The sequence below is a fragment of the Bos grunniens genome, chromosome 10 (assembly GCF_055505025.1).
Source record: "Bos grunniens cultivar Pamir isolate PY7600 chromosome 10, Bosgru_T2T1.0, whole genome shotgun sequence".
NCBI classification, from domain to species: domain Eukaryota; kingdom Metazoa; phylum Chordata; class Mammalia; order Artiodactyla; family Bovidae; genus Bos; species Bos grunniens.
In genome coordinates this window covers 36,220,684-36,237,920 of record NC_141174.1, presented here as the reverse complement: position 1 = coordinate 36,237,920, position 17,237 = coordinate 36,220,684, and the positions used below count along the sequence as shown (strand labels likewise).

General features: G+C 42.0%; 1 protein-coding gene across 3 annotated transcripts in view; it reads left to right on the top strand.

The window, feature by feature from the left end:
- SAMD4A (sterile alpha motif domain containing 4A) overlaps positions 1-17,237 on the top strand; it is a 222,222-nt gene that overhangs the window by 133,523 nt on the left and 71,462 nt on the right. For all 3 annotated transcript variants that reach the window (XM_086320605.1, XM_086320604.1, XM_086320606.1), the window contains one exon: positions 3,139-3,657. In XM_086320605.1, coding sequence (XP_086176731.1) covers positions 3,139-3,657 — 519 coding nt within the window. The remainder of the gene's footprint in view (positions 1-3,138; positions 3,658-17,237) is intronic.

The window sequence follows — 17,237 nt, the reverse complement described above, 5'->3', positions numbered from 1 at the left end:
TTTAAATTATAGTTTTGTACAAACATGTATCCCAGGAGTAGGATTGCTCGGTCATATGGCAACTCTATTTTCAGTTTTTTGAGAAATCCCCATACTCTTTTCCAGAGAGGCTGCTCCAACTTACATTCCCATCAATAGTATAGGAAAGGTTCCCTTTTCTCCATACCTTCTCCAGCATTTGTTGTTTGTAGACTTTTTTAATGATGGCAGTTCTCCTGGGGGAGGTGGTACCTCATTGTAGTTTTGATTTGCATTTCTCTCATAATTAGTGATGTTGAGCATCTTTTCACGTGCCTGTTGTTCTGCTGTATGTCTTCTTTGAAGAAATGTCTATTTAGGTCTTCTGGCCATTTTTAATTGGGTTGTTTGTATTTTTGTTGTTGAGTTGTATGAGCTGCTTGAGTATTTTGGAAATTAATCCCTTGTCAGTCACATCATTTGCAAATACTTCTCCCAGTCCGTTGGCTGTCTTTTTGTTTTGTTTATGGTTTTCTTTGCTGTACAAAAGCTTGTAAGTTTGATTAGGTCCCATTTGTCTATTTTTGCTTTTATTCTATTGCCTTGGGGGACTAACCTAATAAAACACTGGATGATTTACATCAGAGAATGTTTAGCCTGTATACTGTTCTAGGAGTTTTATGTTATCATGCCTTATGTTTAAGTCTTTAAGCCATTTTGAGTTTATTTTTGTGTGTGGTAAGAGGGCATGTTCTAACTTCATTGATTTACATGCAGCTGTCCAACTTTCCCAATACCACTTGCTGAAGAGACTGTCTTTTCTCCACCGTATATTCTTGCCTCCTTCGTTGAAGATTAATTGACCATAGGTGTGTGGGTTTCTTTCTGAGGTCTCTATTCTGTTCCATTGATCCATATGTCTGTTTTTGTGCCAGTACCATGCTGTCTTGATTACTGTAGCTTTATATCAACTCTGATAATGGTTAATGGCCTTTCTTGGATCATCTCTGGCCTCTATTATTTTTAAAACTTGGTATCAGAAACCACCCAACATGACTCTAACGTGGGCCTGACTAAGGCAGAGACAAATAGAAGGAATTATTTCTATCATCAAGTACTTGACTGGTCTTTTTGTTACATTACCTCATTTAGTCCTGTAACACAAGGAGGGGCAGGTGCTGTTGGTAGCACTCTTGACTGATGAGGGAGCTGAGGCTCAGAGAGGTTAAGGAACTTACCAAAGTTCCATTGCCGATTAAGTGGCAGAGCTGGGATTTGTGTGCCTGACTCTGAAGCCCACATTCTTTTATGACATACCATGCCTTCCTCCCTTGATATTGTTCTTTGAATATACTCCTTCCTCTTGAGAGGCCTTATCATACGCAGCTGGTGCATTTGTAGCTCATGATCAACACTGACTCTTGAGCTTGGTCTGATGTGTTTGTGCCTCACTAGAATTATGAAGCCCTTCTGCTAAATTCCAGAAATGCCTTTTCAACCTTGCAGATACTTTGTGAAAGCTTTATCCCTTATACAGTCATCAGTGGGCCAGAGTTCAGGTCTTTAGGTATTAGGAATGACTTTTCTGGCAGGGAGCTTTCTTTCCTATCATCCCAGGTCCCATGGATAGCTATCAGTCTGCAGAACAAACTACTTCTTAAAGGCCAGTTAAGGCAAAGTGTACTGTTAACCCATGTTTGTGTGTGTGTATGTGTTCACTTGTGTCTGACTCTTTGCAACCCCATGGACTATAGCCCGCCAGGCTTCTCTGTCCATGGGATTTTTTCCAGGCAAGAATCCTGGAGTGGTTTGCCATTTCCTTCCCCAGGGGATCTTCCTGACCCAGGGATCTAACCCATGTCTCTTGCATATCCTGCATTGGCTGGCGGATTCTTACCACTGGTACCACCTGGGAAGCCCCTGTTTAGTTACTCCATGTTACTAACTAACATTACCATTAGGTAATCCATGTTTACCCAAAGGCAAGAAGTTTATGTTTTGAGTAGTCGGGAATAAGAGGAATTCCTTGTAAGAGTGTTGAAAACATTTTCATGGATGAACCTTGAAGAGATTATGCTAAGTGCAATATTCTTATCATAAACGGGCAAATACTGTTGGGTTGGTCAAAAAGTTCATTTGGGTTTTTCCATAAGATCTTAAGAAATATTTGAATGAACTTTTTGGCCAACCCAATTTACAATTCCACTTATATGAGATAAGTAGAGTAGTCAAATATATAGAGACAGAAAGTAGAATAATGGTCATCAGGGGTTGTGGGTATGGAGAATGAGGAGTTAGTGGTTCATGGATATGGAGTTTCAGTTTGGAAAGATAAAAAAGATCTGGAGATGGAGAGTGGTGATGGCTGTACCATAATGTAAATGTACTTAATGCCACAAAATTGTACACTTAAAATGGTTAAAATGGTAAATATTAAGTATATTTAAAAAGTATATTTTACCATAATAAAAATAACCAAACAGACCTTCTATACTTAAAGAAAAATAGCTTGCTTAGCATGTGTGATCAGAGATGCTGCTGGACCCATCTTGGGTCCATTGTTGATTCTAGCTTTGAGATCACAGTCGATTTCTGAGTCAGCTTCTCATGAGGAAGGTGCAGGCTTCGCCCAGATGAGGGGCATCTTTTTTTCCTGATAGATTTCTCCGTCTAGGAGATTTTACCCATTTCACACAAATGCACTTGCCAGGGCTCCATCCACTTTCCAGGGATGTCTAGGGAAGGGAAAGCAGCCTTGCCTTTGAGGACGCTACAATATGGACCCTTAATTCTACTCATTTTTCCATGGAGATTTTCTTATTCCTTATTCCCCTATCTGAGGGTATGCCTAGACTATCCTAAGAAATAAAATAGCTGTAAATTGTATTCATTTGTACCAAAATGGTCATAGCCTCTTTGGAGACCTGCATTAGAGTTAGATTGAGCACCCAAACATTTCAGAGTGTTAGTGTTTCACTGAAGTCAGCACCCCCTGACAACCTCAGGTCAGATCTCCACTCGAGGCAGAGGCTGCTTTGAGAAAATTTAGCCAGGGTGCCTAGACTGAGACTCCAGGCCCCAGGAATTCTCTTTATACAGTGTGCTGCTTGGTGCCATAGTGTGGTGCTTGGTGCCATGGTGGTGTATTTGCTTATTTGCCCTGCCTGTTTTCCTTTTCAGGAATCATTAACCAATGGCAACAGGAATCCAAGGATAAAGTGATTTCCCTCCTGTTAACTCACCTGCCTTTGCTGAAGCCAGGAAACCTCGACGCAAAAGTAGAGTATATGAAACTGCTGCCCAAAATCCTGGCACACTCCATTGAACACAACCAGCACATCGAGGAGAGCAGGCAGCTGCTGTCCTATGCTTTGATCCATCCGGCCACTTCATTGGAAGACCGCAGTGCTTTGGCCATGTGGCTGAACCACTTGGAGGACCGTACGTCGACCAGCTTTGGCGGCCAGAACCGAGGCCGCTCGGACTCTGTGGATTATGGGCAGACGCACTACTATCACCAAAGACAGAACTCCGATGACAAGCTTAATGGGTGGCAGAACTCTCGGGATTCTGGGATTTGCATCAACGCCTCCAACTGGCAGGACAAAAGTCTGGGGTGTGAGAACGGCCACGTGCCCCTCTACTCATCTTCATCCGTCCCCACCACAATCAATACGATTGGAACCAGCACAAGTACAAGTAAGTCCCCCAGAAGCCCTTTAGTGCAGTCTGGTTTGGTGACTTGCTGTGTGTGGCATGTCCCGCTGGGAATGTCTGCTCTGGGCACCCCGTAACCCTGGGAGAGAAGGGCTGATTGGAATTGGCTGCGGGAAAGGGCTCTTTGGACCCCGTGTTTGTTGTTCTTTCAACTCCTGAAAGAGAAAAATCCTGGGCAGGTAAAAATGATTGATGGTTTAAATTTGGGTTACAAATAGATTTAAAAAAAGAAAAAATTAAGTATGAGATTAAGTGGTGAAAGAAGGAAACTTCCGCTTTCCACAAACAGAAATGCCTTCACCCAGTACCTTTTACCTGGGGTTTTTGGATTTGCCAAGACACTGAGTTCCCGTGTGATGCTCTATACCTGATTCTAACCCATGTTTAACCAGACAGCCTCATGGGCTTTGTGCATTTTCTTTTCTTTTTCCACTTCTTTTTTTTTTCCTTTCTTTCTCTTTTTTTTCCCCCTTCCTTTCTTTCTCTTTCTTTTTTTTCTTTTTTAAATTTCACCCTGGAATGTTCCCTCCCTTGCATCTCCTTGTCTTAATCCCCGGTTGTCAGGGTCACTTTTCCTCCTGACCAGGGGGAGCAGGTTTGCTAACTGAGAATGCTGCTCTGTCTGTGGCCTGGTGTGAATGCTGTGGCCTTCTCTCGCTCAGTCTAACCCCTTAGGAGAGGTGGGGCAGGAACGGCTTTGCCAGAGGGGAGAGCAGAGGGCAGCCCTCTGCTCTTTGGACACAAAAGCAAAGTACTCTGCCCGCAGATGGGGCCAGGCCTGGGTCTGGTGGCTCTCTGTGGCTCCCCACTTAGGCTGAGCAAAGTGGAATACATGCTGCTGGCGCCTCTGTATGTGCGTGGGAGAGTGGCCCACCATTGAAGAGAATCCTTGATGCTCGTTTGCATGTGTCTCTGAAGACAGTGTCAGGCCCGAGATAACTTTCTTGGGGAAAAGCTTTCGCAGTTAGACTGTGTGTGCCTGTCAACAGGCAGGAACTCTCAATGAAAAGATCTGAGAGTATGAAGAATTGGCAGTGACAGCTTCTTGGCCTCTGCCTCCACATGGATCTTGGGGCTAATGGGCCTTTTTAAATGGCTTTCTTAAATACGTAAGTGTGTGGAATTTTCACTACATTGATTGAAACAGTACTTCAGTGAAATAATCAAAGAAATACTTCAGCTACTGCTTTGATAATGCCACAATACAAGGTTTTAAAATTCTTTTCTCCGTTTTCACATTTAGATATTGATAACTTGCATATTTGGGGAATTAGGTGATTATTGCATCATTAATTTATTGTGTAAGAGGTTCTGTGACAGTTTTTTTTTTTCACAAACTAGTAATCCAGGAAACAGTTTCACTAACCTCTGTGTGATGGAAAGTGATGGCTTGAACTATTCAAACAGACACATGCAGGCTGAGACTACAAAGCTTCTTGGCCCGAGTTTTCTGGGTTAATGACAGAATCTACTAATTGTTTCAAAATTCTTTGATAGTTAGGAGAGATGCAAGCTCTGGGCTGCCTGCCGTCTCAAAACTTGGTCTTTTGTATTTTAAGGGGTTGAGTTTTATGTCATCCATCTTGAAATTAGTCTGGGGTCATCACATTTCCATCTCTGCTGATGTAACACATTTTTGTCAGGTCTTGATAAGATTAGTACATTTGAGATGGTTATCAGATTGTCACTTTTATATTTCACTGTGGCTACCAAGCCCAGCAGATGGGAAGGAAGTGCTTAGATGCTTGTCATTGTCTCCTAGGCCTTTGAGTCTAGTATAGTACTTGAGCTGAAAAAGGAGGTTTAAGAAGATTACATATTAGAAAAAGATTACATATTACAAAAGGAATTAGAGCCCTTTTTCAGAGCATCAGTAAAGAAGATAAGAGCTCAGATCTTTCCTCCAGGAAGTTTCATTCAAACACTTGGGTCATATCAACACTTGTATTTTAAGAACATCTCTTTAACAAAACCTTAATGTCATTGCTTTACTCCTCTGCTTTGTCGATAGTAGCTAAATTGTGCTTATCCAAACTGCAGTCCTTTGGGTCATTCATTCACTCAATGCTTCTATCAAATATCTCCTGAGCACCTGGGAGGCAGCTTGACAAAGTAAACAGAAAAAAGACTTTGGTGTCACTGCTTCCTGGGTCCATCCAAACCTCAGACCTGCAATTAGCTACCTACAATTCGGCCAAGTTATTTCACCTGTCTGAGCAAGGTCACCACTTGCAAAGTGGAAACATTCATGATATCTACCTGTGAGGGTTGTGGTGAGGGTAAATAAGATTATGTATGTGAATGCCTGGCCAGGGCTGGCAACAGTAAGCACTCAGTAAGTGTCTGCTAAATGAATGAGAGGGACTGGGTAAGACAATGAATAGCAAAGCACTAGCATTAACTGCCCTCCCCAGACTCTTGTGCTCATTTGCATTGTACTTTTCCTGAGCCCAGGCCATGCAGAGTGGTCTAGGGGGCCTTGAATATGCTATGACCATTTCACTGCAATAGAAAATGGTTTGGCCTTAAGGGTTCAGATCACAAGATAGAAAAGTGCCAGCTTGTTTGGGAAAAAGCAAACAAGGTTGTTGGCTAAAAATGAGTGAGTGAGGTGGACAACCATGGTAGGGACAGATCGTGCTGGATATTGTGGGTTGTTGCAAGGACTTTGACTTTTGCTCTAAGCAACCCCCTCGGAAGGTTTTTGGCAAAAGAGCGATGTGGTCTGGCTCGTGTTTTAAGGGGGATTGTTTTGACTGCTGTGTTAAGAATAGATTATACCAGGGCAAGGACAGAAACATAAAGACTAGTTAAGAGACTATTGCAGTAATCCAGGCAAGCTGTTGATTACTTGGACCAGGATGGCCACAGTAGGAGGGGGAGAGAAGTGGTAAAGTCTAGATGTATTTTCAAAGTACAGCCAATAGGATTTCCTGACAGAATAAATGAGTTGTCAGGGGGAAGAATTCAAGAAGGACTCCAGGGTTTTTTGCTTACAAAAATGTTGGAAGTTCAGTGTCCTATATGGTGACTTTATACATCTGTTAGACCATCAGAGATGTCCAGTAAGCAGGTGGACATATGAGCATGCAGTTTGGGAGAGAAGACTGACCTAAGATAGACCTTTGGGAGTTACCAGCACATGGGTGGTATTTAAAATTATGAAACTATGAGATAAGATCACCATGGTAGAGATGCAGATAGAGAAGACTGAGGACTGAGCCTGAGCACATCATCATGAAGGCTGGGGAAAAGGGGAAGAAGCAGCGAATCAAGGAGAAACCATTGAAGTTGGAGAAAAGTCAAGTGTGTGTGTGTGGCAAGGCAATGAAGAAAAGGTTTCAAGTAGGAAAAAGTGGTCAACTGACTCACATGCTACTGATAGGTCCAATAAGATGAGAACCAAGAAGTGATCATTGGATTTATTAAGAGAGAGATCTTAGGAGACGGGACCCTTCATTGATCTCTTGGGGTAGTCCTTGCTGCTAAAAGAAACAAACCCACAAAAAAGTTTGTTTCTGACTAATGTAAAGTCCAGAACAGGTGTCCCTGATTGACATGTGATATTCTTCTAAGCAGTTATTCATTAACCCAGGCTCTCTCTGTCACATGTCTCTGCCATCTTCACCACATGTAGCCCAAAGTGACCAGGCTTGTCAAACCACAGGAAGGAGAAAGAGATGGGGGAGGTCTTCTTGGGAAGATTTCATGGACAGATAAGCTTCACTCACGTCCCATTGGCTAGAACTCTGTCACATGGCCACTTTTAATAGCAAGGGAATGTGGTAGATGTAGTCTCACTGTGTGCCCAGGAAGAAGAGGAAACAGAGGCAGAGGGGACACAGGCAGAAAGTACCTTGCCAACTACCACTGAATAAAATAACTACCACTGGAGAAAAAAGAGAGATCTTAGAGATCAATTGGAAGTGCTTCACACATGATAGGCCTTTAAGGGATGAATACAGTTGAGTTAGTGATTCCAGTGAGATAAGAGGCAAGAAACTAGCTTATAAGTTTGATTTTGAATGTCTATTGACTTTGAGAAGGTGCTTGCACATTGAGATGAAGAAAATGATGCATTAAAAAATAAAATCATGCAGGTTGTTGAAGGAAGGGATTAAGATGAGGCTAAGGTTAGGAGGCAAAAACTATGCCCAAATTTAATAAGAATCAACCTATTTTTATCCATTTAGACAGAGGAGAGAGTGCCTTTTAGTGACTGCAGAAGTTAAAGGAGATCTCACAGGATGTTTGAGGGGGGCCTTTTCCTCCATGAGATAGGAGAGGAATGGGTTGGGACCGTTTAGAGTCTGAGGCACCATTTTGGATAGCATCAAGGTGTTTCAGACGAGAGGGAAGAATCTGCTTTCAGTACCTAACTCTCTTTTTAAGTCTACTCAGGGGTCTGATGACTGAGAGCAAGAATATGCAGGTTCTTCATCATGAGTCTGTGGGACCAAGGTATTGGCTGTCACGAATTATACACAAGTCTTAGTCAGCTTTGTTTTGGCCATCACAAGCAACTCCACATGCAGTGTGCCCAGAGCCTGGCTTAGCACTTCTAGGTTTTCTTTCTGTCTCAAGTCTTCTATAGAAAAATCTTTGAGGAAAAGAACCATCCAGGTTTTCTTAAGAGCCCACAGAATTCTGCTGTGTAGAGGTCAGAACCACCTCCATTGCCCCAGACTGACTTTCTAACCATTTTCTACTCTTTGCTGGTGGACTTTGACCTGGGAGAAAAACTATGCTGCAGTTACAAATGAAAGGAGCCTGTTTTCATTCAAACTGTTGATAATACTTGATTTTTCTTAGCATGCTTTACATTTGGGTTTGAAAACATGCCAACCTTTGCTAGCCTCATCTGAGGTAAAAACTCAGAAACTTTGGGTTGCAAAAATTATTCCAGAATGCTCCATCTGAGCTGTCTACTTCATCTAGAGTCTCATGGTACAGCTTGAGACTATAGATGAAGAATACAAGAAAGTATTCTTGGAATCTCAGTATTTCTTTTATTAACCTCAGTTGACTTTTATGCTAGTAAAAGCTATATATTAAAAAATTTGGTACCATGGGTTACAAAAAGTAAATTAACACTAATCACTGCATAGTGTTTACTACATGCTGGGTACTCTTCAAAACCCTTTACATAAATATTAACTCATTGAAGTTTTGTAGCTCCATGATGTGGCTAATATTGTTATCCCCATTTGACAGATGAGGAAACTAAGGCACAGAGAGGCTGAGTAACTTGACCAATGTCACAGACCATCGAAGTCATATGCCCCAAGTATGCTCACTTTGCGCTAACCCATGTAGCAAGCATTCTGTGCTCCAGTTGTTGGTTGACATCTTTGCCTCCCCTTCCTGATTATGAACCCCTTGGAAACAGGGGTTTTTGTCCTCTTTATCCCTCTTTCCTCACACCTAGAACACCCTCAAAAAGTCACAGAAATATTGGAGATGGCAAATTCCTGGCATGTATTCAGCTGCCATTCTCTCGTGGTAGAGCATCTCTTAGATAATGGTTGTGTCCTGCTAAGCCCAGATGTGGCGTCCACATCCTCCTCAACATGCCCCTCAAGGCAGCCACTATAATTCAATAAGAGCTGAAGCCTGTCTGCCTGCCCTGCCAGAAACATTTGCTCAGCAGTAGGGACTTAATAAATTCCTGGGCTCACTACACAGATGTTCATGAAATTATCAAATTTCCAAAATATAGGAGAAAGTATTCTTGGAAATTCACTAAATATTTGGTGATAATATTGATCGTTTAGCATTCTGTCATCATCCTCACAGTGACATTTATCATTACTCTTCCTTTCTTTGTGACATGTTACCAACTTGATCTCAGTACTAATAGACCTTTAGTAACATATTGTGATCTTGATTATGGAGGTGGGCATATGAATTTATACAGGTAATAAGATGCACAAATTCATACCAAAGAAAATAGTGTGTACAAAATCTGCTGAGATCTGAGTAAGGTCTGTAGTCTCATTAACAGTATTATGTTTGTGTCAGTTTCCTAGTTTCGTTAACACACTATAGTTGTGTCACCTTGGACGATGCTGGGGGAATGAGTACAGGGGACCTCTCCCTGTAGTATTTTTGCAGTTTCTTATAGATCTGTAATTATTTCAAAATTGAAAGTTAGAAACTAAAAACTACTGGGGCATACTGGATATTTCTTGGGCTTTGATCCTGTTTCTCGACCTTCTTGTGGGGTCTAGGGTCCATCCCTTAATGAAAAGGTGGCTCTTGGGCCTCAGAGAGCCAATACCTAAAACAAAACTACTTCATCAGGCAAGGTGAAAAGTAGAGGTGATGTAGATCTAAGGAAAATTGGCTCCTTTGGGAACCCTGAATCTGCAACTGAAAAAAAAAAAAAATCTTCCAATTCCACCAGCCCCTTAGGCAGCCCAGGCCAGCTGTTTCAGAAATACTCATTTGGCTCAAGTCCTTCCTTGTCTCTCTGCTCTTCTCATTTTCTTACAAGGCCGCCATCTACTTCAAGCTCATTCCAACTAGCCTGTAAAAAACCATCAGGACACATATTCAAAGGGAGGAGGGAGACCACTCAGCTTTCGGAAGGTCTAATAAGAAGAGGTCTTGGCAAGTGGCCTCCTGGAAACTGAAAAGAGGGGCAAGGCTTGGAGATCTCACTTCTGTCTTGCTGGCTGTAGGTCATCTCCATCCTAAGCCTTCAGAGCCACTGGTGTTACTGGAGTTCCTTTTTAAATTTTCATGGAATTATTTTGTCTTTTTAACAACAGATTTTTCTTTCTCAGTGGAAAATTTCTTCCTCCCCAAAATGTAGCCAACCTGGCATGCAACTGAAAAATTCCATTATTTCCTTAACCCCTCATTTGCTCTTCAAAGAGGTAACTGTAGTTGCTTTGCTTCCTTTGAGAAGCATTTATAACAGCTGGCATGATATATTTTTAGCTTCAGCTTCCTTCCCTTTGGGGGAACCTTTTTTTAAATATGGCCCTGGCCTTCCTGATACTACATTGTGAAGATGGCTCAGTGATATCTCAGAGGACCCAATATTGCCACTCCCTGATCCTTTGCCCGTTTCCAAGAGTCCAAAGGTTTTACAGGACCTTGCTTTTCCTCACCATGCCTAGTGTTTGTTTCCTGGGACTTAGGAAAGAAAAAAATCAGAAAAAACACTGTAGTAAGCAAGAAGCCTGCTTGTTTTATTGTGCATCAGAGATCCCACAGCTTGGGAAAAGTCAGAGACCTCCTTGGTACACGTGCCTTGGGTCATGAGGATGTGCCATCCAGCCCCTGTTCGCGAGGGTTTTTTTAGACTCTAATGACAGTGAGAGTTATTAAACACTAGATGAGCTACAGAGGAAGGCAGTAGTGTTTCTAATTCCCCACCATACTTCAAAAATAGGATGGATTCTGGCTGGAATAAATGACTTAAACTGGACTAGCCTGGAAGAGGGGAGGAAGGAGATGAACAAGCTGGCTTCTTTTAGACTCTTTTTTTTTGAGCCCTATAGTCTTGGGATTTCTATTATTTCACAAGATTTATAGTTAAAGCTCTACAGTTAGAGTTTAGAGTTAGAGTTACAGGCTTAATCCATGAATAATGGGACAAAAAAAATCTTTTAATCTTTTTTTTTGTTTTCTTTTCTCACCTTTAAGATTTCTGGGGATAAACTTAGGTTACACTGAGGAAAGATATATCATGAATGTAGCTTCTCTTTTTAAAAATTATATTTATTTTTAATTAATTGATGATTGCTTTACATTTTGATAAGTTGTGCTGTGTGCTTTGTCGCTTCAGTCTTGTCCCACTCTTTGCGACCCTATGGACTGTAGCCCTCCAGGCTCCTCTGTCCATGGGATTCTTCAGCAAGAATAATAAAGTGGGCCCAACCCAGGATCTAACTCACCTCTCGTATGTCTCCTGCATGGGAGGTGTGTTCTTTACCACCAGCACCACCTGGGAAGCCCCTTTGATATTATTAATATTAAGCAAATGAGACTCTTGAATTCCACGGTGACAGAGGAGGATACATTTCAGTAGAAGCAACTATTAATTTGGGGTATGTGTTTAAACACTGTCGGTATCATTCCTGCCATCCCCCTACCTACACCCTGGTCCTCTACATTCTTTTAGGTAAAATACAGTCTCGGGAAATCTCTGGTGTAAGTCAAGTAAGAGAAGGGTATCGAGATGGGGAAGGGGACTTCCAAAATCTGGGAAATGCTATAAAGAATTTTTGTGTATTGGAAAAAGGCTAAAACTCCCACATGCCCTGAGGTAGTCATTCTTTGCCAAAATTCTGGACCATTCCCATAGACAAATTCCATGGCTACAATTAAATGTTAGAGTCAGTGAGAGAACAAGGTTTGCTTTAGAAATTGGTTTCACAGCCAACCTTCCTGAGATGCATCCTTTTGGAAGGGCCCAGCAAAACCTATATGGAACTGGAAAAGCTATAATAGATTATTTTATACTTTAGCCTTCTCCTTTGCACAGTAAGACATTACAATGCAAAGAGAATTATAAGGCTATAAGTGGCATTGTAGATATTCAAGTTTAGAGTATAAATGATGAGGCAGCCTTGATCAAAATCAAGAATATGGCTTTGAAGTCAGATGACTTGGTTTTAAATTCCAGCTGCACCAATAAGTAGGTGTGTGAACATGGACAAATTACTTGACCTCTAAACCTCCTTTCTTCATCTATAAAATGGGAATACATTTCAGTAGGCAAATAGGTGGGGAAACAAAGGAAACAGTGACAGACTTTATTTTCTTGGGCTCCAAAATCACTGCACATGGTGACTGCAGCCATGAGATTAAAAGACACTTGCTCCTTGGAAGAAAAGCTATGACCAACCTAGACAGCATAATAAAAAGCAGAGACATTACCTTGCTGACAAAGGTCTGTCTTGCCAAAGCTATGGTTTTTCTAGTAGTCATGTATGGATGTGAGACTTGGACTATAAGGAAAGCTGAGCACTGAAGAATTGATGCTTTTGAACTGTGATATTGGAGAAGACTCTTGAGAGTCCCTTAAACTGCAAGGAGATCCAACCAGTCTGTCCTAAAGGAAATCAGTCCTGAATATTCATTGGAAGGACTGATGCTGAAGCTGAAGCTCCAATACTTTGGCCACCTGATGAAAAGAACTGACTCACTGGAAAAGACCCTGATGCTGGGAAAGAGTGAAGGCAGGAGGAGAAGGGGATGACAGAGGATGAGATGCTTGGATGGCATCACTGACTCGATGGACATGAGTTTGAGCAAGCTCCAGGAGTTGGTGATGGACAGGGAAGCCTGGTGTGCTGCAGTCCACGGGGTCACAAAGAGTCAGACACAACTGAGCAACTGAACTGAACTGAGGTGACCTCTTAATTGGCTTGATCAGGGTAGATAGTTAATGTGTTAATCGTAATAGCCATTTAAAGCAGGGGATCATAGAAAAGGCTTAAGAGTTTAAACATATTATTTTAACTTAATGTGTAAATACATTCTCGTGCCGTCTTTTGTATAGTGAGACGGTCCTTTCTTTGAGAACAGCATTCCTGACTGAGGCTGCTCTTCTGTGCATAAATCACACCCTTGATGCATTATTGTCTGTGATTTCCTTAAAATGGAACTGGAATTTGACGACATTTCCAGAAACAGACCATAGGATCTTTCTAGATTCTGGCTTTCCTCCTTTTATAACTTAGCTTATAGTTTTCTCACTAACACTGAATTCAACAATAGATTTTTAAAAGTAAAACAATGAGTTTTTCTAAGGCTTGTAACAAAGTTTTTGAGCAGTTAGCTTTTTTGGTAATTCATATATCATCATTTCTGTTATACTTTTTTAAAGTGATACATTCACAATAGCAAGTACAACTAGGATAAATAGATTTTGGGAAAAAACTCAACTGTCTCTTGGTACACGTGCAGGTGAGCTGATGGGAGCAGAAGTACACAAGCAAATTCTAGTCATTGAAGAGCCATGGGCATACATGAGTAGTTGGAAGGGAAGGGAGAGTACTGAGTGGTCCAGCAAACTGGGCAAGTGAAGATGAGATGAGAGCTTCTTAGGGTTGTGAGGAGTAAATGAAAAATGTATATAAAGCACTTGCCAATAGGAGATGCTCAACAAATAATAGACCTCATTATCTGTGTGGATCACAATAAACTGTGGAAAATTCTGAAAGAGATGGGAATACCAGACCACCTGATCTGCCTCTTGAGAAATTTGTATGCAGGTCAGGAAGCAACAGTTAGAACTGGACATGGAACAACAGACTGGTTCCAAATAGGAAAAGGAGTTCGTCAAGGCTGTATATTGTCACCCTGTTTATTTAACTTATATGCAGAGTACATCATGAGAAACGCTGGACTGGAAGAAGCACAAGCTGGAGTCAAGATTGCCGGGAGAAATATCAATAACCTCAGATATGCAGATGACATCACCCTTATGGCAGAAAGTGAAGAGGAACTCAAAAGCCTCTTGATGAAAGTGAAAGTGGAGAGTGAAAAAGTTGGCTTAAAGCTCAACATTCAGAAAACGAAGATCATGGCATCTGGTCCCACCACTTCATGGGAAATAGATGGGGAAACAGTGGAAACAGTGGCAGACTTTATTTTTCTAGGCTCCAAAATCACTACAGATGGTGACTGCAGCCATGAAATTAAAAGACGCTTCCTCCTTGGAAGGAAAGTTATGACCAGCCTAGATAGCATATTCAAAAGCAGAGACATTACTTTGCCAACAAAGGTCCGTCTAGTCAAGGCTATGGTTTTTCCTGTGGTCATGTATGGATGTGAGAGTTGGACTGTGAAGAAGGCTGAGCGCCGAAGAATTGATGCTTTTGAACTGTGGTGTTGGAGAAGACTCTTGAGAGTCCCTTGGACTGCAAGGAGATCCACCAGTCCATTCTGAAGGAGATCAGCCCTGGGATTTCTTTGGAAGGAATGATGCTAAAGCTGAAACTCCAGCACTTTGGCCACCTCGTGCGAAGAGTTGACTCATTGGAAAAGACTCTGATGCTGGGAGGGATTGGGGGCAGGAGGAGAAGGGGACGACAGAGGATGAGATGGCTGGATGACATCGCCGACTCGATGGACGTGAGTCTGAGTGAACTCCGGGAGTTGGTAATGGACAGGGAGGCCTGGTGTGCTGCGATTCATGGGGTCGCAAAGAGTCGGACACGACTGAGCGACTGATCTGATCTGATCTGATCTGATTGTTATTTCTGCACGGTTGCTAAGCTGATACAAGTAAGCGGTATTCATGCCCCAACCCAGGCTCTGCAGTAAACTCAGGTGAAACAGCCCTCCTAGGGCAGTTCTATGACATGGCTCTTCTGATAGACGCAATTGAAATCAAGATGCTTTGCCAGCTCTGTAGAGAGCTGCCCTCCACAAATACATATAATCACCCCTAAGGATTGTTGCTGTGGTCTGTCTTCCTAAATAGCTTAAAATGGACCAGAAGCAAAAGAAAGAGTAAGAACAAGGTAAAATTTTGTTTTTGTTTCTTCAGGATCCATTGCTAACAGAAATAATTTTTTTAATTGGCAATAAGTGTAAAGATATTATTCACATTTATTTAAATGATCCTTAAGTAACAGAAAAGGATTTGTTTATTTGTTTGTTTATTTTTGGCTGTGCTGGGTCTTCATTGCTGTGCGCAGACTTTCTCCAGTTGCAGCAAGTGGGGCCTATTGCCTAATTGCAGTACGCAGGCTTCTCATTGCAGTGGCTTCTCTTGTTGCAGAGCACCGGCTCTAGGCACTTGGGCTTCCATAGTTGTAGTGCGTGGGCTCAGCAGTTGTGGCTCAAGGGCTCGGGAGCACTGGCTCAGTAGTTGCAGAGCGTGGGCTTAGTTGCCTCATGGCATGTGGGATCTTTCCAGAGCAGGGATCAAACCCACGTCCCCTGCATTAGCGGTGGATTCTTAACCACTGGGCCACCAGGGCAGCCCCAGAATAAGATTTAACAGAGACAGATACAGGCTAGGGAAATGTGGCCAGTTCCAAGAGTGCAGAGTATTTAGAAGAAAAGATAAGTTGCCTAGGCAAGTCACTCCACCTCCAACTCAGTGTGGACTCTTGCACTCTTAGGAACTCGTACTTCTTTATCAAGGCATGAGGTTGGATGACCCGGAAGGATCCTTGATAGTGCTTTCACTCTCTGCTTCTGGGGTAGAAACTGATTCATAGAGCACTGATGTTTGAGTGTACAGTGCTGTTACTTTGGGGTGAGCCAGAGGAGGAAAATGAAATGCCAGCTAATGCGCTGGGCTAGTCTAAGAGAATTGGCACCTGTCAAAGCCAGGAAGAGATCCTCCTGCTATGTTCAGCATTAAATACACAGTCAGGGAGAACCTGATTGATTTTGGTCCCCCTCATTTTTAAAAGAATGTGAACACCCATGATTGCTACCTGGACTGTGGAACTGGGAAGTCTGACAGACAGGGGTGGGGGAAGGTTAGTTTTTCACTCTCCCTTTTGAAGTGAGTACTGTGTTAGTGCCATGTACTACCTGTTAAAAATAAAACATACATACCTATAAAATGAAAATGATACAACGTCAGTGAAGAGAGAAAAAGATATTCTGAAAGAAAAGACAGGGTAATTTAGCCTGGAGCAATAATACTAAAAAGGAGTGATTTGGTAATTTTGAAACATATTAGAGTTTATTCATATGAAAGGTACTGTCTTGAGTTCCTTGGTCTGTGTCATACAGAAAGAAAAGAAAATTTGCAAAAATTATGGGTAAAGATCTTGGTGATGATAAAACTCCATGGCATGTAGAATCCAAGTGTAGATTTTCTGTTCTTTCTGAGCTTAAAGAAAGAATAAGAAAACCAGAGGATCACCAGGTTCATTTGCCTGGTGCCTGCATCTCAAGCCACCTGTAATCCACTCTTGCTCTGCGGTTGTAGTGTCATCAGAATGGGATTTTTTGGGGAAGAAAGTGGACTGCTTGAAGGTCCTTTGTTTTAAGAGATCTGATAAATATTTGGCATGGTGCTGGTGTTCTTCCTGTGCCAGTAAGTCAAACGTCTCCACAGTGGGAGCAAAACAGCCGTAGGATGCAGTCTCAAAAGCTACTGCCCATTTTAGATTTAAACATGCACACACACACACACACATACACACACACACACACAACCACTTCTGCTATACCCAAGTCAAAATAAATTAGGTGTATATTCCTCAGACCCAGTTTCCCAAGAGGCGTTTGTGAGTAGCATCAATTGATAACTATAGCACCAAAACTCCTACAGAGCCTGGAAACTCAATTCCTGTGGAAAAAGAATGACAGTGGCAAGTATTAAGAAAGTTAGTATGCTCTCCTAACCTATCATTAGTATCAAGGTGAAGCACATGGAAGAGAACATGTTCTATGCACAAGTATCATTTACACAGTGGGGATATTCGTTCAGAGTTGCCTGAAATGATCTTTTTAAATCAAATCATTTTTCCATGGACTAAAACTATGATTTGGAATGTCAGTTGTCTTGCCTTCTAGTCTTCATGAGCAGGAGGTCTTAGAATCAGGTTAAGATCCCCAGTTCCTGAGATTCT